The sequence below is a fragment of the Megalops cyprinoides genome, chromosome 10 (genome assembly GCF_013368585.1).
Source record: "Megalops cyprinoides isolate fMegCyp1 chromosome 10, fMegCyp1.pri, whole genome shotgun sequence".
Classification (NCBI taxonomy): Eukaryota; Metazoa; Chordata; class Actinopteri; order Elopiformes; family Megalopidae; genus Megalops; species Megalops cyprinoides.
The window spans coordinates 8,911,523-8,936,370 of NC_050592.1; the positions used below are offsets into that span (position 1 = coordinate 8,911,523).

Here is a 24,848-nt window from a genome sequence, read left to right on the forward strand (position 1 = left end):
GAAAGCTGACTTTGCTCTAAGGAAAACATTTTTAGGAATTGATGGTGTTGCATTATTAAATATTAACATTAGACATAATAATGCATGTATGTGTATTAATTTCTAAATTTTAAAAATTGCTTTCAAATCCTATACACAAATTTGGTTGAAACAACTATGATAAAGACAGTCATTATGATCTCTATCTTTAAAAAACAATGCATTATTTTTGTCACGTGGGACAATTGATTTGTACAGTGGGCTAATTCTTGACATTAGCTAGTTTTACCTTAACAGTGAAATATTTTAATGTAATGATGTACCAGAAGTATGAATAGTATGAATAGGACAGTATGAATGAACTCATTATAGTCTTTGTTAGATACATTCGAGCAAAAAGAGGGGTAATTACTTGAAGTTGTTTCAAACCAGTTCGCCAGCCAGTCAAGTTCTTTTTTTTCTTTTTTCCTTTTTTTTCCACTCAGCCCCTCCTCATCCCACAAAGCCCTGCTGCTATGTCCTCCAGCATCCCGGCACGCAGTGCGTGGCCTTACCCTTCACACTGAGGACGCCAAACAGGGAGGAGGTCAAGGAAGACAAGCACGCCTGAGAGGTAGGCCGCTATGCCGTGTCAGAGCGGGCATACCATTTGATTATTAATTCTTCGTTGAGATTATAAATTAGAATTACTTTTTCAATTGAAATGAATACAGGAAGAGTAAACGTACTACTGTCGCCGTGTCTTGAATGTGTAGCCTTTCGTTAGCCGAAGATGCTAGCGTCTATAGCTAAGATGGCTGAATCAGTTCTGCCGGACTATACGAGGCGTATTTTAAAAGCGTACAGAATGAAACCTTGAATATTCTTTGCCCCTGTCTACCTAATAAGTTCTAACGATGCGGTCAGGCCAAGGATGCTTCGTCGCTAGCATTTTTTGGCGCAGTTCCCTGTGTTTTGAAGTGTTTGTTGACAAGCTGACCCGTAACGTTGGCTAACATTAGTTAATCCGATCGTGTAACTGCAACGTTACTTCGACGCTGCTAGGTAGCGGAATAGCAGGGCTTATTTCTTCTGTCGTGACACTTCAGCTCAGTATTTACTTGGTAGAAAATATGTCTTCACACCATGGCAGATGCTGTTCTGTGTTTTCTTAATTAACGAATAGCTAGCCAGCCGGTGGCGGCTTTCATGACGGGTCACGACCCCAAATCAATGACCAGCTAACGTTAGCTAGCTAGATAGCTAGGTAATCATAGTTTTACAAGCGTACTTTTGTTTTAAGTACAATGTTTACTGGATGTCGAAGTTTGTAACTAATGTCAGATAATTTAAGTCATCTAAATGGGTTCACCAAAACTTTGGAGTAAGGTTTATTTATAAGTCACGATTATTAACCGGTTCTCTGTAGCGTTAGCTAGCTAGCAATTAAACTGCCGCGATTACTTAGTTACTACAGTTAGCCCATCGGGTAGCAGGTTGTGTGTAGAAGTGCTGAGAGCATGCGTGTCAACACAGTTGTGTCGGGTGGTATGTGACTCCTGTAATTGTGTAAGTGGTGATGTTGCCTTTTCGTTCCGTTATATTAACAGACTAACTACCAGTGAAGATGTCGGAAGCGATTCAGGAGAAGATCAAGAACTACAGAACGGCCCCCTTCGATTCCCGTTTCCCTAATACAAACCAGACCCGCAACTGCTACCAGAACTACCTTGGTAACGAAATGTTCTCCCCTTTGCCGCTCCCTGTTGCTGCCTTTACATGTCCCAGAACTATCTGATATGTGTTGTCCTTTTTCTTCCATTCACTGCACTAACTAACTTGGACTCGGTTGTGTAACTCATCAGAGATTGCTAAACGCTGCATTTTTCTTGTACAGCCTCTTCTAATCCTGTCCTCAGACTCACCTTACAATTCCACACTAAGCAGCAGTGTCTTTTGGTTCCATTGTCTCTTGGGTCCCTGAATGAAGGGCCAAGGAACCATGTAAGACTTACATTTAACTGGTCTGTGCAGATAACTCTTTAGTAATATGTAGGAACATCTAAAATGGTAACTGCTTGGTGAGGTGTAGTCAGAAAGAGCCTTTCTGGTAGATACTTTACGATGAATGTACAACAGTAGTTATCCTGCCAGAGTCTTTAGTCAGTGAGTTATGAGTTGGAAATCCTCTGTATGTTTAAGTATGTTGAATTTTTTGATATAAAAGTATTGATTGAATTATTTTTAGTGTGGGCATTGGTGCATCACAGCTTGTTGGTGGAGGCTTTGTACAATATATGCTATCATGAGTAGATGTATTCCGTAATGTTTTGCGAGAGCTGGTTGCCTAGATGACAGTATGTTTTGGTTGCAAGCAGAGCTGGCCACACCACCATAATGCAGCAATATAAATGTATGACTTTAACAATATCAGTGGAGCTTGGATAGCGTTGATGGTTCTCTAGACACCTCTTTAATGCCTCTGAAGCAGTTTTGAATGGTTGTACCCTAAACTAAAACATATACACCACCAGTGTTTTCTTCCTGTGGTCCTAATATGGAAAATGAGTTTGTTATAGCAAGAGTCCAATTTCGGAGCTCTGTGAAGAATTGCCCCGTACCGATTTCCCAGCCTATTTATAACCAGTGTTAGCCACTGTACTTTATGAGCTTTGCATGTGATTCAGTGGCTTCAATGTCAGGCTGCTTTGCATGCCTGGAGAAACGTGTGCCAGTACATGCTTGCTGCATGTTGTTGAAAATGAAACATGAAATTGTTGTTGAGGTAAGGGAGAACTGAGTGAGACAAAAAATTTCTCCACATGTTCTGCTGCTGTGTTTTGAGTGTACTCATTAAGTGTATTCACTTTTTGCATCTTAATATCAATTTGTGCCTCTTAAAATGAAAATGACCTTGCTTTTCAAGGTCATTCATGCCATTGTGTATTTTGATCCCTGGGGACTGTGTTTTTATCCAAAACTGGTAAAAGTTGTCCATTTACCGGTTTTGGATACCTTGTGTAAAAAAAAAAAAAAAAAAAAAAAAAGTTTAAAAATGCATTCACAGCTTAACATTATTCATAACAGTGTAACAGTATTTATAACGTATTACAGTGCAGTCAGTCATCATTACTGATGTTGGAATCTACAGTGTATACTGACCAAGAGCATAAGGATACAATATGTAATCTGTACTAACACTGTTTAAATACTCCACTTGTAAAAGTAAATGGTCTTGTTTTAAGAGTCATGTCTTTTTTATTTTGTGCTATCTAAACTTACATCTGTGGTCTTAAGGCTGCTTTTTTCATGCTGCACCTGCCCCCCTACCTCTGTGACCTACCCCTTCCTCACATTTTATTTTAGACATTCTTGTGAAGCGCTTGTTTCACCACAAACTGCACATGCTCTGCTAGATTGCAGTTTCGCACAAATAAATGGAACACAGTCTGATAAACTTGAGCCCCGGGGGTTCTCATTTTCACTGACTCATGTCTTAATTAAGGGAGACAGATGTTACCTCACCTGGTCTGTGAGGCACAAATCATTTACTTTCTGAGAGGGAATTCTGAAACCTGCAGGATTATTTGACCCCTGAGGACTTGAACAGCTGATTCCTTATGTAATTTCTACTATATTTTATGAACAGAGTGGAAATGTCCCATACCAGCTAAACGGTATATCAGAATCTGCTAAAGTATAGGCACCTGTCACCGATACTTTGTCATGTAGCTGTCTCCAAGGTTTTGCGCTGTAGTGTCCAGTAACAGTGCACACTTAATGACTGTAGTGTATCGGTCTTTTCTGGCAGGGTACTGTTCATACACAGGTGTGGCTAGCCAGGGTGTTTGCGTTGTATGAAATCCCCCTATCCTGTCTCTCTCAGATTTCCACAGGTGTAACAAGGCCCTGGAGGACAAAGGGCAGGATGTGGCTCCTTGTGACTGGTACCAGAGAGTCTACAAGAGTCTGTGTCCCATGAGCTGGGTAAATAGCCGCACTCACTCTGACATACGAGCTGCATGCTAAATAACATGCTGTGTTTTCTCCAGCTGCACCACAAATCCATGGTTCACTATGACTGATGATGATTCATTAACACTCATTCAATCTGCAGTCTATGCAAAGTGCAAACTATGTATGGGAATGCACCAAATACAGATTATTGTCACCACAGGAAGGTCTGTTTATTCGAGCAGGTTATTGTGGATGGTAAACAATGTCATTTTCTTGGTACTCTGACAGTGTCACAGCATGCAAAACATTTTAAACATTTGGGTGTTTTATTGTGTTATGTTGTCAGCGTCACAGTGTGGCATACTAGTAAAGAATGAGACTTGCCACACTGTGTTTTGATGAAAGCTCTCCCCAGAGCTTCCACTGTGACTCTGTGCCCTCATACACAGTACAATATGAGAGGAAAAATGATTTTGCAGGATATTTTACTATTACCATTACTCTGGAGGGTGAATGGCAGAGCAGTTGGACAGAGGGATGACAAAATAAATATGGGAATGGCAATGGAAAAATGACTTGTACCTTTAAGTAACTTCATCACCATTAAAAAGGAGTCTATACATGCATTTCCTAGTAATGTCAATACTAATGTAGAAGACATTTTAAAACCAGTACTGTAATATGTGAGTTTCTAAAGCAACATCCTTCATGGCCCCCCCAGTCACCACATCTAAACACTATTGAACCTTTATGAGACATCCTGGAACAAAGAGTTCAGATTAGACTTTTACCGCTTTCATTTCTCAAAGAACTCAAAGCTTTCCTTGAAGAATGATCCAATATCCCACTAGAAACCATTCAAAACTTGTATAACGGCATTCCAACATGGATAGAAACTGTTCTGAAGCAAGGTGTGGCTCAACTCATTATTAGTTAATAAATATTCATGTTTGGAGTTTCCATAATTTTGTCTAATCTCTGTATGTTAGAGTGTGTGGTAGTGGTAATTACAAAATGTAGGGACAGTCCTTGATTGCAACTGCAATTGTAAAAATATAGCAAAAACTGTGTACCAAATGGATGATACAATCCAAAAGCCCAAAAAAATGTTTAAAAGCTGAAGTGTACCCTCTCTTTTCCACAGTGGGGGAAAATCCATTCAGATGTGCATTTTATTTGTGTATTACAAGATGCAAATATTCTTTTTCAGAAATTGGTGTAATTGGTATAATAATTCAATAATTGGTACAGGGATACTGAAATTTAATTTGCACTAATCTGCTAAAGTCTGTTGTGCACTCTAGAATTCACCTAATGTGTCTGGATCTGAAAAATGTTTTAGTTTTTCTATACATTCATAAATGAAGTTTCAGTGACCTGTGACAGCTGGTATTGAAAGTTGATCATTTACATTACAGTGCTGTACATTTAACGCCCTGTTCTCTCTCTCCTCAGGTCAGCAAATGGGATGAGCAGGTTGAGAGTGGGAGTTTTCCTGGCAAGATCTGATTGGCCGCTGAGCTCTAAGTCAAAAGCATTCAGACATTCTTCATGTTCTTCATGACCATGTATCATTCTGTTATCGCTGGTTACGTACAATATTTAATAAAGATGGTAGATTAATGTATTTCTCTGGGTGAGTCTTTGAGTGAATGCTTGTGGAGGGGAATTTCTTAAATGCGTCACTTACTTTATAGCTAATGTGTAAGTGTGATGGCTAAGTAGGCCTCCCTGAAGGGAATAGACTACATGTTGCCTAACAGATTATTTCAGAATAGTTGCAACCAGGTCAGTCTTGTGTATAGGGGGTGTATTTGTTGCCATGCCTGCTGCATGTTACAGTGAAGTCCTGCCTTCAGGAATGCCCTGCCAAAAAACATTTTTTTTTTTTTTTATCACTTGAACATAATGTTGTAAATCATGGTATTCTGCGACTGACCTGGCAGAGCAGGAAATTTGGTAACCAAATTCCAAATTCAGTGCATGCTCTGAAATTCTCCTGTCTTGACTCGTAAGGTCATGTGATGGGTCATGTGTGCCAAGAAATTGATGGCAAATGGCAAAACTCGGAGATCAAGCCTTTGCATAAGTAAAATAAAATGCAAAAGGAGTGCTTAGGCCAAAAGACACTGATGAAACTTGTGGAAAATACACGTGAAATTTCTTAATCTATGGCAAGATTTGTTTGTTCTCTAACATGTCAGAGAACAAACATGCAAAGTTATTCACAGGTACAAATCATACATTCTCCATATGCAAGTACTTGCATGCAAAAAGCTCTGCCAATCAAGTGCATTGGTATCAGTGTGTTGCCAACTTGCTAATAGTAATCTTGTGAACTCTAAACAAGGCAAAAAAGTGTCATAAATACCACATCTACCCAATCTGTAGCCATATCGTCAAAGTGGTTGCAGATGAAGCTACTGCCTTTCTGTGTTGTTTTAATAAGTAAGCAGTTTTTGCTATATTCGGAACCTTTTAATGCAACAGCTAAGCCTCAGCTCAATAGTGGATATTGCTCATTTTTAGTTGGTGAGGTTAACCGCAAAACGTTATAAGATATTTTAACCTTACCATTCACATCCATGGTAGCTGTGTTTGTAAAATTACACAAAATACTTTGCAAGTTCAAACCTGAGATGTTGAACCTATCCCAAAAGGATGAACCAATGCTTTAAGGTAGGATTGCATTCTTCCACAACATCTTTAGGCATTGAGACACCTATAAAATATGAGGACCCATTGCTGCCCAGCCTATTTTGTGCTTGATATTTTTGTTCAGAGACAATTCAGACGAGTTGACGTCTACTCAGGCAAAAATCCTCCAATGGGATATTGTAGCACTGCTATCACGTCTAATGTGACTACCCCTGTGTTATCACCTACAATGCTCTGCAAGTTGAGTAAGCTAGCAAACCTGAAACTGGTTCCAGTGAACAGATATAGGTATGGGCAGAAAGTATGCAATCTAACCTATCCAGACAGGCCAGACCAGTGGTGAGGAGTATTTATAGGGACACTATAGAGGATTTGTGATGATCTGTGGCAGGGAAAATTAAGAGAGAAAAGAAGTTAAAAAATTTAAGGAAGAAAATTCAAAACAGTCCATGCCTGGCTATTTATTCTGTGGCTGTATTATAATGTATTTGAATACTGTGTGTTTAAATGAGGTTGCAAGGTACAGGAGTAAATTAGTAAGAAGTCAGACCTCGGTGTCAGTGTGGTTATTTCATCTGCAGAAATGGGGTTTCACACGTAGGACGCAGGAAGATACTGCAGGAACAAAACAACATGACAACGTGGAGCTTACAACGTTTCTTTTGTGGTTGTAGGTTATTCTGATAATCTGAGGGCCCATATTAAGTCAGTTTGTACACACTACTGTAGAAGAGATAAGAGATAAAACAGCATTGGTGAGAAGTCTATTATTTATAACAGTTTGTTTCTTATATAGATTCAGACCCACAGTGCAGTGATGAAAGGCACCCCTCAAATGTACTGACTGTGATTTGTAGTAATGTACTTCCCAGTTAATTCACGGCGGATTGACGTACGCAAGGCATTGTGGGATAGGACATAAAACCTCAAATGGTTGCTCGAGTCTGCAGTGGCTCACGATCAGACTAGCCGCGGTGGAAGAATGTTCTTTGAGATTTGTATGGTGCAATACCCTCTTTAGAACACCAGAGGGCCATATTGGATTATATTTAGTAAAACCTATTTTTAATTCCGCTCAGAGCTGCATATCAAAAAAAACTATCGGTCTTCATCTTACACATGCGATAGTTAGTTATTTTTGTTTTTAAAATCATGCAATTCAGTTGGTTCAGCTGATAGCAGCACGGTAGCACTCCTATGTTTAAATATTTCCCCCTTTTTACGGGATTTGTTTGACATCACTGCTTATTTGAGCTTGTGATGTGTCGTGAAGCACGTAACCACCTCTACATCCCGTCTGCCCCTCCCTTTTGCTCTCTCCTCTGTAAACCTCACGATATCTTTATAGATGCTAGCAAATATGACTGGCCAAACGACAGACCATGTGATTATGGTACCAGTTGTATTGGTCAGGCACAGCTTGGAGGAGAGGTTGCCTTAGAAACAGCTTTGCACTCACGGAATGATGCCGAGAAGAGAGAGAAATTGATTGCGGTAGTGATGGACACATAAGAGACAGACCAATAAAATCTCATGGTGAAACTTGCAAAGCCAAACCCTGATCATTTATTTATTTATTTATTTATTTTATGTGTTCAGGTCAAATAACATTGCTGTGTTTCAGACCATTTAATTATTACATATGATTACATTTGATTATTAATTCATTTATTCATAATGAGTTAAATATTATCAAAGTGTTTAATTAAAACATGCATCCATCTTATTTTACTGAAGTAGATGAAAATGCGTGCACAATCTGGAGTCAAATAATCCTAAAGTGTAGTGTATTCAATAAATGTAGCTCTGCTGAATTAAAATCTGTGTCTGAACTGTGGGTTTAGCCCCATTTCCATCTATGCTAGCAGCTGCATTCTCTTGCTCTGACCTTTAAAAAGCCACTCTCCTATACTGGTGCCAAGGCCGGCAGTATTCCCCAGTGGTTTTATTGTAGCTTTAGTCAATACTGGTGTCTGTTTTAAGACTACCCGTGAAGGTCACGCCCAAGGCCGTCCACTTCATGGGAAGAACAAAAGGAGCAGAAAAGATGGAAGTTGTATTTTGGAGAAGGATGTATGTGAATGCCGAACCACCCATTTGTCATCATGAAATGATGCTGCAACTTTTCTTCAACGTTGGAATACTGGCCTGATCAAAGCAAGGCAGTAAGTCAATAAAAGGACACAGAGAAGGTTATCAGGTGACACATCCTTCACCGATGAGGGGTCCTGTGCCATGAGATTTCAGTCACAGCAGCACTTTCAGCTAGTTGCACTCTACCTCATGTGCAAAGATGTGCTTGGATATTATTCAATATACGGTTACCCTCAACACTCAGTTTGTTTCTTTCTTTTATGGAGGATGCAACAACGACCAAATTATTGAAAAGAATAGAACAACTCTTTTTTTGGCTGAGGTTTATATAACTTTTTGACCTGCATACTTTAGAACTCTCAAATCTTTTATTTGAAAGATTAGAAAGGATTTGATACTCCGGACCCTCCAAAGAAGAAAAACTTATCAACTTATCAACCTTTGACTCATATTTTCCTGCTTTAATCAGAAACATTGCAACATTTCTTAGTATTCTACATTACATTATGATGACACGGGTTATTTCAGTCACTCTTCAGAAAACAGCTTCTACATTTTTCATGAAGATTGAAATGGTACCACACATTTGTATATGAAACTAAATGTATAAATATACTGTATGCAGTGCATAAATGTCTAGATGGCTTTATTTCTTGTCAAGCAGTACTACACTCCCATGTTTGAACATTCATTGAGAGCAGCCTAATTGTTTAACCTTTTATTTAAAAAATCCTAGCATGAAGCAATTGATGTACTGAATGAAAAATCTGCTGTCATCTCATAAACATGCATTTGATGTAACTTATGCTAAAGTGCTTCCAAATTTTATCACCACATTTAATAAAGAAAAGATTCATTTTGCCAACATTTGCCTCACATATCAGGATTCCATTAGCGAAAATTGCATGAAGATTAGTCAAAAGATAAATATTTGTCAAAATTAACGAAGTGACAATCAAGGGGTGGTATTATCATTACGTAACATCACCTTATAGACAATGCAAGAAAGTACTTGTGACCTTTTGCTCTGTTTTGACTCGACACCAGGTAAAGATATTTAAATGTTTGAATATGTGGCTGTGCTCTGATGGACTGCTATCCTGGAAAAAGAAATGAGTAATGAATGGTATAACATTATGTGTGTTATTAATGGTAGAGAAAAGGGAAAGGTTGAAGTCTGCATTCAATTTATGGTATAATATATATATAAGTATATATATATATGAATGAAGTAGAAGTCTGCACCAAGTGAAATGAAGTGGAAGTCTGCATGAACAAAGAGATCAGACAAAGACAGTCTAGATCACCATTATGAAGTGTCTATAGCAGGGGTGTCCAAACCTCTCCTGGAGGGCCACTTGTCCTGCATGTTTTAGATCTCTCCCTGCTCCAACACAGCTGATTCAAATGATCAGTTTGTTATTCAGCAGCTTCAGGAGTTCATAACGAGTTGATCATTTGAATCAGCTGTGTTGGAACAGGGAGAGATCTAAAACATGCAGGACAAGTGGCCCTCCAGGAGAGGTTTGGACACCCCTGGTCTATAGGAATGCAGCTGATACCTTTGTGGACTAATGGTTCAATACTTTTAGAGTTTTAATTGAAATAGTGGGAGGGCAGATTCTGGATATGACACTTCAGTTGCGATAAGGTTCTCAATAAAAGCCTTTAGCTTTATTACACAAGTGTCTACTCTCACTTTGTGTGTGGATGTGCAAATACTGGCACCATGCAAACCACAACACACCGTCATAATCACCGCCATAACTTCTACTCTCTTTTCCAAATTACATCGCCAATGTGAAACCATCCAAAATGCTGGCAAACGTGTACACTTGCACACGCTCATGTTTTGCCACGTCATCTTATTGTTTATAAATTTATAAATTCTACAGAATTTGATCTCCTGGCACCACCCTTTCTGCTCTCAGAATGTATCTTCTGAAAACTGGTGAGGTCTTCCGACTGTGACTGTCAAGTTTCCTGTTGCAGAAAAGGAAATTGCTTAACAGATAAGAGGCAACAGACAAAGAAAAGACAGAGCCACACGCAGTTCTGACAAAAGTAGTGTGCCAGCAGTTTCAAAGGGGCGGAAGAGACTTACTCTCGTTCTGTCCCTCTTAAGAACTGGTCTGAACTCGGGTCAAAGGTTAAAGAATGATTTATTGATATTGGTTTGACATTGCAGAACTTTCTCCTGTCCCAAGGCATGATCCTGGGAGGTGTCTGTAGAACAGGAAATATCACAAACTGGGTGAGCTCATTTCCATTTGATTTTTGCATTTCATAAGTTTGCCTCCGAATCCCTCTTTCTCTACAGTCCTCCCATTCATTATCTCTCCCCACTTTGTAAACATATGGAGAGGACCTCAGCCATTCAACGATGTTTACAAATTCAACAGTATTGAAAGAGAACGCACTGTTCTAGGTCTCGACACACTGTATCTATCTTCCATGTTGAGTCCCGGCCTGTCTGTTCCTATTAAGAACATGTCTGCGCCTGGGTGCACTCCCATTAAATCCCCTACAAGTCCAGCCCTCTCCTTTGCCCATCTTTTCTGCCTTTCAGCCTCTCCCTCTCTCCAGAATCCTACACTCTTGTGTTACCTTCATTGACCACGAGCCTCAATGAAAGTTCCCCAGAACATTGCCAAAGGCTTGCATCTACGTCTTCTTTATACTGAACAAGAAGCATAATAAACGTATCTGTGCATCTGTGCATCTGTCATGAACTTGTCTACACAGTTGACACCTGTAACCCCTCAGCCCGGCCCATCTTAGCCCACCAGGTCCTCTATCTGTCTTTGTTCTCCCACATCACTGCAGTGTTCAGTTCTCTATAATGGCAACTGATTGCATTCGGCTGTCCCCACTCCTGTCTCAGTTCCTCTGTCTCAGTCAGCTCTTTTTTTCAGTTCTCCAATAACCAGCCTTATTAAATTCCTCTGTCCTGCCATGTCCCAAAATCTTCCTCTACCACCCTCTAATCTTCTCTCTCTCTCTCTCTCTGTCTGCCCAGGCATGGCATTATGGCACAGGGGAGATCTGCACGTACTACATCATGATGCAAACGTGACGAGAAAGGGCGAGAGGGAGATGAAGGGAGAAAGAGAGAATGGAGACCCCAGTGACTCATTAAACCATAATACCTAGTGTATGAGTGCATCTGAAATTTAGAGGTTGGCCACAGGTGCAGCATTCTAAATTGCAGCCTTTACTGTGAATTAAAGTGCAATCTGTCAACATTGAGGTGATGAATAGCTAAATGATTAAACAAATGTAGGATGAAAGATTAATATTCTGTCTCCACATGGAGCCATGTAATTGTACAGTATGTAATAGGAAGTAGTGTGTAACACAGGAATAAAGTTGCTAAATTTATTTTTACCTTTATCTGAGATTTACCTGAGAAAACCATTGTTTTTTTTCTCGATAGTATCCTAATTTCTGCGTTTTTTTTTGTGGTGTGTGTAGGAATGTAGAAGATCAGTGTGGAGGAATCCATTTGCTTATGCTCATGATCCCAAAGCTTGGTGAGTCAAGTCAACACGAAATGCTCGTTATTCCACAACACGGCCCTAGATTTGCTAGGGAAAAAAACCTGCACATCTGGCCTTAACAATACGACTGTCACAAGACGCGATGCAAATCTGAGGCAGAGCATCACTGTTAGACGCGCAGAAAAAAAAACCCGATTACGCGTTATAACGCCCATGCTCTGAGATGAAAAAAAAATAGAGAGGACTGTGTCGTCAAAGCGTGGCAACGTGCAGATAGACGTGTGCCACTATCATATATAAGACGCGCAGAGCGAAGAGAGAGCCAGCGAGCCCTGAACATTTAACGGAACGACTGATAAGCGATTGTAGAGGACAAGATAGATACAATTTGTGACAGCCCACGAATTACGGTAAATGACTTTCATTTAACTTTTCTTTCAAATACATACATTATTTTAAAATGTATTAAAATGTACTGGGCAAGAAACGTCACTCGCATGTGTGCTGTGTTGAGAATATAATGCGGCTTCCTATCGATATTGCATAACGGTAAACACTTGTTATTGCTATCTCAATTTTAAAAACACAGCAACAGATGCGATATTGATATGCCGAGGTTTTTATATGTGTGTGAGCATAATTTAGTACCTGGGAAACTGAGCCATGAGGTGTAGCTCGATCTGAATGGCCATGGCGCGCGATGTAGTCATAATGTTGCTGCTTCAGTGTTTCAACTGAATAATACTACGAATGACCGCAATGACATTAATACTGCTAATACAAATGCATAAACGAGAAATTTAATTAGATTCTGTTAGAATTTTAAGATATAATAAAATATAACGTTTTTAAGTTCCTCTTTTCGATACCACCTACGCAATAGTATTCAAGATGGTTGTAGTTTACATCAGTTACAGATCGATGTAATTAACAAGACATATATATGTAAGGAAAAATACCCAATTTCAGATTTTAAATGGAATTATTTTGCCACTCTGTATGAGTGGGCACAAGAGTGAGTGAGAAAGAGGGAGGAGTTATTTATTTGGCTCGAGCACTTGACGCCTCGTGCATGACAAAATAGTATTTAAAGTATACCTCGGAAGAATCGGGTAGATTTTTCACAGTCACAATTTGATAGGTTTCAATGTCGTTTTTAACATCGTCCTCCTCTATAGTGCAATTGCTTTGTAATTTAAGTGAATTTTTTTCTTTTTAATTTTCAGGTTTATTGCATAAAAGTCGAACTTTAAAACATACTGCTCCGTGTGAAACTCTAGAGAAACTCAAAGAGAAACACCTTAATTCGTCGTGCGTAATTGCAGCATCGGATCATTGGAGGACCTCTGGTGCAGCATCAAAGATGGAGAAAATTGAAGGGGACAAGGTGAGTGCGAACATTCTTTATCTTAACGATTTGCGTGAAACATATCTTCCGGAATATTTTGTCTTGTTAATAAGAATTATTTTCCTTATATGCGAACCTGACACAGACACCTTGTGTTACCACGTGTTTGCACAGCATGCGCCATTTCTACATATGTTTTATAAACTAGGTAGTAAAAACGAACCTAATGGCCATGCTCTGCCCATGAACGTTCTACCAAACTTTTCCATACCCCTTTCTCACTGTAACTTCAATGAGTCAACACGGGGTTTATTACATGTGCATTTCTGTACTTTTCCTATTTGGCAAACAGTGTTACAGGAATGGAGTGGGGTGGGGGGGGGGGCAGGATGGGCTGTGCCCTACCTCAGGGGGCAAGTTTAAACTTGAGGAACTGAGCTTCAGTCTGACCTGTTCTTACATGTATCTCAGAGAGAGGAAAGAAAGGGATTGCTGGGGGCTATGGTGTAGTGCTAACACAAAATTTTAAGTCAGAGAGAGGAAGATTGGGAATAGGAGATATTGGAGAGTTTGGTTGCCTGACTTAGTAATTGCACTGAAAAAAAAAACAATGTAGTGTAGTTTTAGTGTAGGTCGAATGAAAGCTTTTTTGCATGTGCGTGGACAGACTTTTGTAGTGTCCTGTGAGTCAGCATGTCTGCTTTCATTCTGAATCGAGAAGCCCTCAAGAGTCAGTGGCTTGATGCGCACTACTTGTTTGAATATTTAGAATTCTTTTCAGTGGTGCTGTCCAATAGATTGCCTTTTCTTCCGGTGATCTGCTGACACGCATGCTCTCTCATCGATCCATGTGGTTGGCTGTGGGCTTTCCATGTAAACAGTGTAATCGACATTATTGCCAATACAATCTCCATGCCAAAGTGATTGGCACCATTGAGTTTTTGCGTACTCTGAGTGCTTGGGATGAGGTTTAGAGTGAATGAATATTTCTGCTTTTCTTTTCTGCGTTCTGGAAAGAAATGCACGCGTGTGTGTACATGTGCGGTTTCTGCTGCATGTGTAGCTGTTCTGTTTTCTTGACATAACCAATTTGTTGTACAATTTCAAGTATGCTGGTGTGTTACATTCCCAGAATGCATTAGAGTTTGTGTTTCCTGTCCTGCCCAGCAATCGTGCGTTTATGGTAAGCTATTTTAGTGGATGTCAATTAGACTGACAAGCCTCTGGGAGGTTGTTATAGCAACAAGAGGGAAACAGGATAATGGTGGGAGGGTGGAAACAGAGTTGGAAGATATAGAGAGAGAGATCACACCCCATAGAGTGTTAACACCACAACTGAATTACAGCGACTAGCGACCAGGGAGAGCAAGTAGTCACAACATGACATCATTACATATGTACACCTGGCTTACTTTCTCATGTAGCCACGATCCATGCGGCAGTTTCTGTAACTGACATGTCGGGATACCGAGCCAGAGGAAAGAGTGTTCACACAGTTACACAAGAGGAACAGGTCTGTGCACATGCAGTTGTCTGTCTTGGATGGAGAGGCTGTACATTTTGTCTCATGAGTGTGTGCCAAATATCAGATACTGTTAAATTAATCGTCAGTTTGCAGATGAGCCTACGGGGTCATGGGATTATGTATGGTATATTAAGTCCATTATCAGGCCTGATTTGCCTTGTTGGCCTTTTACACAAATACCTTGTGCAGTACGTGTTAAATGGTTTAGATCTTCCTCTATGCTGAACTTAAGTCAGTGTTAAACCACTGTTGACACATTTAGACACTTCATCTTTGTGTTTAGTTCAAGTTCCACTTCATGCTCCAAACTATGACAGCACCGGGTGTTAGTCTGGCTTCCTAGCAAGACATGCCTCAGAACACAGCCGTATGTGATGATACAACACCCCTTATTGTCATTTATGTTGAAGCGTTTTAATTGTCCTGAAGCTTTCTTGTCAGTTGTGTAGTAGTTTGGTGTCTATAACGTTTTCAGGCATAACATTCTGCACAACCCCATATAAAGCATAGCAAAGAAAGTTTTGCAAAAAGCAAAGTTTTGTCTTTTTTAGATTAGGGACAGTCTCACTTGAGAATGTCCTATGTATATGGATCCATGTCCATACTGAATATGTGTGTATGTAGTATATGTGTATGTTGTTTTTAATCATTGTGATTGGACAGGGAGAGAAAGGAGGGCGAGCCAGACATTTACATGTACATTTTGTTATATAGTAGGCGCTTTTATCCAGAGTGACTGGAAATACAAGGTGCATTTAACAAAACAGTATGAAATGTTGTACGAAAAACAAGGACATGCACATGACACAACATGTCAAGCGAAACATGATATCTCCATTATTTTGAGAATGAAAAACTACAAAGCTACAAAAAAAAGGGAAAGGACAGTGAGGTGATTGGTGATTTCAGAACAGTGTTAGAGGGAGGTCAGTGTTGACATTGTGTTTTTCTGTGTTCAGCCATTCATTTTGCAGTTTAAACTCAGAGTCAGTGTTAATGCATCGCTGTGTCCAGCCCAGTCACTCAGTTTCATTGTACTTCTATATATTGACCTCATTCCACATTAGTTCAATTTGGTTGAGCTTTATTGGCATGACTGGACGGTTTTCTCTGGCAACAAAGAAGTACATTCAATCTTAACAGGCAAGAACAGATATCTCAGCGCGGTACGTGTGGTCATGTACTGTTTTTCCTGGTCCCGTTAGTGTGTTTGTGCTGTTGTTTCTTGCTCTCTAGTTCATGGCGGTAGTGTTAATGTATATCAGTGTCCAGTCCAGGAAATCCTTGTGCACTGTGCTTTCTGGATGAGATTAAAGAGGTTCAGAGCAGTGTTTAGGTGTCTCTGTGAAGAGCTGTATAGAGAAGTACGAGTTTCTCCATCATCACTCTTGTGTAACCAGTGACGTTCAGCAGTTGTTTCTTATTTAGTCTCGGCAGTATTGCTTCAAAATGCATTGAAAAAAACAGCGTCAGAGTCAAGACCAGAAGCAGAGAACAGAATGGCCCATTGTGGTTGACAATGAGTGCTCTGTACACTAAGGAGTTGAATTTTGAGACACAGAACAATGTCTATGTCCTGTCTGCGTGTAACACAGTGTATTTGTAATTTCCTCAGCAATGTCCTCATGTTCCTCTACTCCCTCCCTCCCTCCCTCCCCCTCTCTCTCTCTCTCTCTCTCTCTCTCTCTCTCTCTCATCTCTCTCTCTCTCTCCTCCCTCCCCTCTCTCTCTCTCTCTCTCTCTCTCTCTCTCTCTCTCTCTCTCTCTCTCTCTCTCTCTCTCTCTCTCTCTCTCTCTCTCTCTCTCTCTCTCTCTCTCTCTCTCTCTCTCTCTCTCACTCTCTCTCTCTCTCTCTCTCTCTCTCGCTCTCTCTCTCTCTCTCTCTCTCGCTCTCTCTCTCTCTGACTCACAGAAAAAGCAGGTGACCTGTTATTTGCTGTTCTCTGTGGCCACAGCCGTCATCGGTTCCCTGCAGTTTGGCTACAACACTGGGGTCATCAATGCTCCTGAAAAGGTGTGTGTTTGTGTGTGTTTGATGTGTGCGTGCATGTGTGGCCTGTCCTGTTTCTCTCTGTGGCTGCGTGTGTTCACGGGACTGTCTGTGGCAAGTTGTAATTCATAATTTCACATGAAGAGGTTGGCTACATGCGCATGTAATGTATATGGCTATACTATGCAGGCCCTCTGAGGTCAAATAAGTATTTCTCCCTTTGACACAAGGATAAGATTGAATGCAACATCCTCTTAAGGTCACAGCTATAGCAACGACTGTTGCCCTCTGTGCATATGAAACCACTGTTCGCTGTGGCAACATGCAGGAATCACCTGCGTCAAATGAATCCTGTGAGAAATGAGCACAGCTTAGGCCTGTGTTTTCAGATCAACAGAATATCAGGTCATATTTTAGCTCACCTTCATTTCATCACGGATTTAACAGTGAAGGCATACAGGCATATAGACATGTATTCTTTCTATACACCGCTCTCTGTAACATTCCAAAATGTCACTGCACAGTGGGTGCTTAAATTTCCCTAGGGTGCCCAGGGGTTTTAAATCGAGTCATTGGTCAATGGTTGTAAATTTTATATAAGGGCATCGATTAAGTTATTTGAAACCACCCTTCCCGAAGCCAGTTGGGTAATATGATTTTGTATAGCTATAATGGGAAACTAGATGCAGGGGTACTCAGTATGCATTTGGTGTCCTGTGCTCAGACATTTGTGTGACTGTTCTCGTTTCCTGTGCACTTTGCTGTCATTATTGCCACCTTCTGGACAAGGACAATAACTGCAAGGGGGTGGATTTTGCTCTGTGTGATTCAAAGCGTAGGAAGCATACTGTAGGAATCCATTCTCCCTCTCATACTCTTTCATTCTGTCTGGAACACTCTCTCATACGCTTTCATTTTCTCCGAAACAATCTGTCTTTGTCTCCCTCTTTCAAATTTTCACAAAACGGGCTTTATTAACATGAAATTAGAGCTACTGGCAAGGCTTTTAATACCATATCAAAACAAATGCTGCTATTAAACAGAAAATGCTGACCTCCCCCTGTCCTTGCTCCCAGCTGAAACGATACATTCTCCGTTGTTGAAATCTCAGAAACTGCGTTCCTTCTTCAATGAGACGTGGATTAACCGGTATGGAGAGCCTATATCCACAGACCTGTGTACCTTCATTTGGAGTTTTGCTGTGGCCGTCTTCAGCGTGGGGGGAATGGTGGGATCATTCAGCGTCGGGGTCATGGTCAACAGATTCGGGAGGTGAGTAACTCCAGAGGTTTCACTCACTGTTAATATGAATAATTTCCTCGGGTCTGAGTGATATGTGTGCAAGCCGTGCTAATCCCGCCTTCTCCCTGTCTCTTTATCTTTCTCCAACTCTGTTTCTTTTTCCCCCCATCTCGCACCACATTGTCCTGCTCTTTTCCTCTTTCCCTTCCCCCCCCCCCCCCCCCCCCCCCCCCCACTCCCAGGCGTAAGTCTATGCTGCTGGTGAACGTCTTGGCCCTGATTGGTGGAGCCCTGATGGGACTCTCGACGGTCTGCCAGTCCTTTGAGATGGTGATCGCAGGACGCCTGGTGATCGGCCTGTTCTGTGGCCTCTGCACTGGCCTGACCCCTATGTACGTGGGAGAGCTTGCGCCCACTGCCCTCCGGGGGGCTTTTGGGACCCTGCACCAGCTTGGCGTGGTGTTGGGCATCCTGGTGGCACAGGTGAGAGGGAGCAGGTTTCTGGTGAAAGGGATGACATTTTGTTTACACTGTGCCCTTGCACTGGCAGTTCTTGGAAAAACACCTATTGGTTGCCATAAGACTAGCTTCTCAGGACTTGCATCAGGTAGTGTGTATCTATAGTGTGTAGTGGGGGGTGGCAGTGTAGCATAGTGGTAAGGAGTGGGGCTCGTAACCAAAAGGTTGCTGGTTTGATTTCCCCCACTGGGGCACTGCTGCAGTACCCTTGGGCAAGGTACTTAAGCCACAATTGCCTCAGTAAATATTCTGCTGTATAAATGATTAACATGTAAAAATTGTAACATATGGAAGTCGCTCTGGACAAGAGCATCTGCTAAAGTACAATAATGTAATGTAATAGTGTATTTCGTAAGTTTAATTAAGGAAGCAACCCCTTCTTGTTAGCGGATCTGAAAGAAGGATATTACCCAGCATGCTCCCTTTCTGTAGATCTTCGGCCTGGAGTCCCTGCTGGGCTCAGCAACCCTGTGGCCCCTGCTTCTGGCACTGACTGCCATCCCAGCGGTCCTTCAGAGCATCATGCTGCCATTCTGCCCTGAGAGCCCACGCTACCTTCTCATTAACTTGAACCAAGAGGAGCAGGCCCGCAAAGGTGAGCTCTCACTGGACTGCATCAAAACACTGTTTTTCGCGGCTGGGGTTTTGACTGACAGAGCGGGCGCGATGGTTTGGTCACCACTGCAGGTTTTCTGGTGAGTCAGAAGAAGAGGCAACAGAAACTGGCCGGCAGTCACAGAGCATTGTTGCGTGCACTGTTTCATGCAGGTTTTTTCCACAACCTTTTTACCTGGTCATTTTTTGCTGTGTGGATGGCACCGGCGTAGTGATCGAGGTCCTGACAGTTTTCCCTCAGCGGGTCTTGTCCTGACTGCCGTTGTGCTTGCGCATCCTTTTTTTTTTTAGCTGCACCAGGTCACTCGGGTCTGCGCCCTGGTCAGCCCAGACACAAATTTTGTGAAAGTTAAAGACACTTGATCAAGAGGACAAATAGTCATGGGGCGAAGTTGCGTTTCCTGTTTGGCGTCGTAAGAGATCACATTGCGTGGAGGAGCAGTTGTGGTAATTTTTATGGTGACTTTTGTTTCCTCATATATGTGATGCAACACTGCTTCTTACATATACGGGGCAGCTGTGTGATGTAGTGGTAAGGGGCAGGGCTCGTAACTGAAAGGTTGCGGGGTCACTTCCTCACTCGGGCACTGTTGCCCAAGGGCTGCTGTACACTTGGGCAAGGTGCTTAACCCACTAGTGCCTCAGTAAGTAGCCAGCTGTATAAATTGGTAACATGCAAAGTTGTAACCTATGGAGGTCTCTCTGGATAAGAGGGTCTGCTAAATGCCAATAATGTAATGTAATAAATGACAGCAAACAGTGATTCTGCTGTTTAAGCACTGCCAGTGTCTGTGTCCTTATACAGTTTCTGTTGTAAGTTCCTCAGCAATGTCCCGTATTCCCGCCCCTTCCTCTCTCCCTTCCATTTCGCTGCTTGACGTCGTCCTCTCTGTGCCTTCAGCGCTGGTGCGGCTGCGAGGCTCTGAGGATGTGAGTGAAGACCTGCAGGAGATGAAGGAGGAGAGCATGAAGCTGGCCATGGAGAAGAAGGTGACCATCCCCGAGCTGTTCCGCACCCCAGCGTACCGCCAGCCCATCATCATCGCCATCGTCCTCCAGCTCTCCCAGCAGCTCTCGGGAATCAACGCGGTACGTGTGACTACAACTCCCAGAATGCCACTCGGGCCTAAGGGGATTTCATATCCTGTGGCTATACGGGAACTTGACAATACAGAACAAACAATGAATGTCACAAATTTATTTTTAGAGATTTAGTTTTAAATAACATTAAGCAACTGTTAGGCACGTCTGTGAATTCATCCACTCTCAAATCCAATCTATACACAGTCTCATCTAATCAGGATCATGTACAACACCCCAAGAATTACACTATCCACACTCCTTCCCTCTGTTAGCACATTACGTAATCTTACACCCCCCCCCCCCCCCTCCGCTATTGTTCACAGGGAGTGACAAACAGTGGCAATTCTATGTATTTCACTCACTCCTTCAGCTGCTGTTGTAAGTCGCTATGGATAAAAGCGTCTGCTAAATAAATAAATGTTTATTAATAATAAATGTAAATGTGAAAGCAACAGAAGTAAAATGAATCGTCATCTTTACAGTTAGCTCAGCTTTGTCTCGTAACTTGTACACAAATGGATTGCAGTTTTTACAATGAGAACTATTTAAATACAGAAGTTTATTAACCACTTATTTGACATCACGATTACAAAAATAATTCCAGTGATATCCTCAAATAGCACGATACCCAACATAACCGGCTGTTGGCCCAACCCTAATGAACATATAATATATAAATTACCTGAATAGTCTGTTTAGGTTTGCTTATTACTTTTTCTGTGCCTCTTTTCTGCTGTGGAATAGACAGCGCTGTCCTTCCCAGCAAGTTCACTCACTTTCCCATGTTTACTCTCTCTTTCTCTCCCTCCCTCACAGGTCTTCTATTACTCCACAGGCATGTTTCAAACTGCCGGTGTAACCAAACCCATCTACGCCACTATTGGAGCTGGAGTGGTTAACACTGTTTTTACAGTGGTGTCTGTAAGTTATCATTATGACAACTAACCATTGATGTCATGCCCTTCCAATGTATTTTGGTGTCATTGTGCCAACGTGCCCTGTGGTAACCCCCTCTTTATTTGCCGGGCAGCTCTTCCTGGTGGAGAGGGCGGGACGAAGGACACTACACCTCATTGGATTGGCTGGAATGGCTGTCAGTGCCCTAATGATGACTATCTCCCTCCTGTTAGTGGTGAGTTCCACTTGATTGTTTTTTAGTGTTAGCAAAGTAAATTTTTGTTTCCTTTTTGGCTGCCTTTACCAGCAGGGATGTCTTACAGTGTCTGTGACTGGTAAACTCGCAGCTCTTCCTGACCTGCTCTTTCTTTCTTCGATGCAGAAAGACACTCCGTCTATGAGTTACATGGCCATCGTGGCAGTGTTCGGGTTTGTGGCCATGTTTGAGATGGGTCCTGGCCCCATCCCCTGGTTCATCGTGGCCGAGCTCTTCGCCCAGGGCCCACGTCCCGCTGCCATTGCTGTCGCCGGCTGCTCCAACTGGACCGCTAACTTCCTGGTCGGCCTCAGTTTCCCCAAACTAGTGGTACGTCCCAACATCTGCAGGCCAAACTCCGCATTCCCATTGGAACCAGATCACAAGTTCAAACAAATCTTGTTTCACACTCGATGGGACCTTGAGGTGTGGTCATAGCAGTTTACTCACACATCCGCCTGTCTCTTGCCTCATACACCTGATCAAGTATTGATATTATTCCCTCTGGCTGGCTTAGTCCACTAGTAGTCTGACTGGACATGTTTCCACATTCCCTTGTGGTTCACAGATATGCATGTAACTGTTGTACTGTTTCAGTATTACATACCTCATTATCAGCAGTCTTTCTAAGCCCTTTTCGCAAACTGGAGTGATTAGAACACTAGATTGGAAAAAATTCTAGCTAACATTAGCTTTGAGCAAACAGTGATTTGACGTTACAAAGTATAGCAAATGTGATGGTGAAAACTATGAGCAGCTTAATAACGCTAATGAAAACATAAGAACCGTGTAACGTAACACGCACGCTACATAGAGTAAAATAAGCCACGTGCGAAAGGGTTAAAGAACAAGGTCTTTTTTGTCAACAGTTACTCCATGGGAAGATTATTATGTATATGCTTCCACATTAAGTACACTACATTACACACACATTATGTACCTACTTCAGCCTCTCTGAACCTTCCCATATGTTTGTGCCAGTTGTGTCTGTCAAAACACCTCACTCAATCTGTGGTTTCTCTTCCTCTTTGTTTCATAGGAGTGGTGCGGTGCCTATGTCTTCATCATCTTTGTGGTCTTCCTCATCCTCTTCTTCATCTTTACCTACTTCCGCGTTCCTGAAACCAAGGGGCGGACTTTCGAAGACATTGCCCGGGGTTTTTCTGGAACCGCCTCCAGCCCCACCCAAGCCCCGACCTCTGAGGGAGTGGTCACCTTGCCGGTCTCGCCCACCACGGAGAAAGTTCCCATGGTAGAATTCACAGCGGAGGACAAAGCAAATGGACCTACTTCTAACGCGTAGGCAGTGCACAGAAGTCATATGGGATACATGTATAAATCAGGTGTTTACTTTAGGCGAGGGTGGTGGATATATTTATGGAGAATGTATGCGGGAAGTAGTTCGGTTAGAGTCAGTTATACAGAGAAATAGTTTGATATATTGGTATGGGAATTGTAATTGAAATACTTTGTGGTTAATGTCCAGGATGGGTTGGAGTTTGAGGTGAATGTGTTTTTGTTTGTGCTCCTTCTCAGTGTCTGTCATTTGAGTATTGTTTCCATTGTGAAGGTCTAAAGGGAATTTGTTTCTAAAATGCTTTCAAGGTGTTAATTAAGTTAATTAATTAGCAAGCCTAACTAGCTTCAGCAATGCCAAAATACACATTTTTTAGTACTTGGGAATCAAACTGTATAAATGACTGCATTTCTGCAAATCACTTTATAAGTGTTTTATGCGCAGATAAAATTTTTACAAGAGTATTACCATTTTAAAGGACATAGGGACTGAATTTCATACATTTGATATGTTATTTAATACTGTGGGTATTCTACTTGATCGACAGTGTTAGGAGGGGGAAAACTGCTTTCTTTTCAGTATTTTTAAAGACATTTTCAATTTCCCACCTGCAAAAAATTTAAATCTTTATCACCACATTGCTCCTCACAGAGGAGTAATCCTGCCTTGTTACAGAGAAAACTTTAAGTTCACATTCATGTTTCTTTGTCAGTAAAATGACAGTGGGAGTAAGTTCAAATTCAAACAGCCATGTGTGCGTTGTGGAGACCTCCACAAAGCCAATGATTTCATTTTATGACCACTACATACTAAATAACATATCAAAACACAGATTTATGTTTTCTGTTTGAACAAACCTGTATGTGTGTGTGTGTGTGTGTGCGTGCGTGCGTGCGTGCGTGTGTGCGTGTGTGTGTGTGTGTGTGTGTGTGTGTGCGCGCGCACGTGTGTGTGTGCACATACATGCGTTCCTGTATTACATACATGTGTATGGGCATAAATTCATATTGTACTTCTGCAGTTGGATTCGAATGGTTTCCATGGAGTCAGTACGGTTCAAACTCTTTTTAAAAACAGACGGTTTGAAAGTAAACGTGAAAGGAAAGAGAGTGAAGCACTTTGTTGAAACTCAGGTTAAGAACAGATTGTACATAGCTAGAAAGCAGACCGAAAGAAACTGATAGATAAGTGGAAAGGCGGGCATTGTTTTCTTTACTTGAAAAAAGCTTTGGCAGCACTTTTACAATGCCAATCAAGCTGACAGTGGAGCTTGACATTAAAGAGAAATATATCTTAATAATCACTAACATAGCTGGACAACCAATGGGAAGAGATGCTTTAATATTTCCATGAGATTACATAGGGAATGTAAAACGAGAAATATATACTACTACTGCAGTAATCATGGCATTGATACAGGCTAGTGTGGTTAAAAATAAAACTTGCATAGTTTATGAATGGGCATTTAATTAGAGTTTGTTTAAAACTGCTTTTCACTGCCTCATTGCGTTTGATGTTGTATGTTGTAATTACAGATATGTGCAGTACATTTATGTAGCAAAACCGATGATTGAATTAAGTTTTAAATTACTAAAAGAGAGTATAAATTGGGGTGTAAATGCTGTTTATCAGTATTTATACCCTGCTACCTGTTACAACTGGCCTGGTCAAATGATGACATGATAAAGTATTTTATTCAATGAAAATCAGTATACATGAGTGTACATATACATACATAGTATAGTATACATAACGCAGCTGTAAACACCAAACTACTTAAGAACATTTGATACATGATATCCTTTTTGACTATATGAATCACTGAAAAACAGAAGATGCCACTGTATTTGTCTGTGATTGTGGAAACTTGTATTTGTTTGGCCGTGTGGATTGTTATACAGGAGTTACA

At 41.3% G+C, this 24,848-nt stretch overlaps 2 protein-coding genes across 2 annotated transcripts; both read left to right on the forward strand.

Annotated features, from left to right (window-relative positions):
* Positions 1-493: 493 nt before the first annotated feature.
* Positions 494-5,527, forward strand: LOC118784230 (cytochrome c oxidase subunit 6B1). The gene is made up of 4 exons (XM_036538321.1): positions 494-592; positions 1,569-1,691; positions 3,845-3,945; positions 5,371-5,527. Exons 2-4 carry the CDS (start codon positions 1,586-1,588, stop codon positions 5,422-5,424), a joined length of 261 nt encoding a protein of 86 aa, XP_036394214.1. The 5' UTR covers positions 494-592; positions 1,569-1,585; the 3' UTR covers positions 5,425-5,527.
* A 6,814-nt stretch (positions 5,528-12,341) lies between these two features.
* Positions 12,342-23,832, forward strand: slc2a3b (solute carrier family 2 member 3b). The gene is made up of 11 exons (XM_036538189.1): positions 12,342-12,577; positions 13,394-13,554; positions 16,953-17,054; positions 18,142-18,302; positions 18,515-18,755; positions 19,224-19,386; positions 20,308-20,495; positions 21,306-21,410; positions 21,520-21,621; positions 21,769-21,972; positions 22,682-23,832. The coding sequence occupies exons 2-11, from the start codon at positions 13,531-13,533 to the stop codon at positions 22,943-22,945; spliced, it is 1,554 nt and encodes a 517-aa protein (XP_036394082.1). The 5' UTR covers positions 12,342-12,577; positions 13,394-13,530; the 3' UTR covers positions 22,946-23,832.
* Positions 23,833-24,848: the final 1,016 nt, after the last annotated feature.

Coding starts and splice junctions, on each gene's coding strand:
- LOC118784230 (XM_036538321.1), top strand. CDS start 1,586: ATGTCGGAAGCGATTCAGGAGAAGATCAAGAACTACAGAACGGCCCCC. Junction 1,692..3,844: donor CTGCTACCAGAACTACCTTG/GTAACGAAATGT, acceptor TGTCTCTCTCAG/ATTTCCACAGGTGTAACAAG. Junction 3,946..5,370: donor GTCTGTGTCCCATGAGCTGG/GTAAATAGCCGC, acceptor CTCTCTCCTCAG/GTCAGCAAATGGGATGAGCA.
- slc2a3b (XM_036538189.1), top strand. CDS start 13,531: ATGGAGAAAATTGAAGGGGACAAG. Junction 19,387..20,307: donor AGAGGAGCAGGCCCGCAAAG/GTGAGCTCTCAC, acceptor CTGTGCCTTCAG/CGCTGGTGCGGCTGCGAGGC. Junction 21,973..22,681: donor TCAGTTTCCCCAAACTAGTG/GTACGTCCCAAC, acceptor TTTGTTTCATAG/GAGTGGTGCGGTGCCTATGT.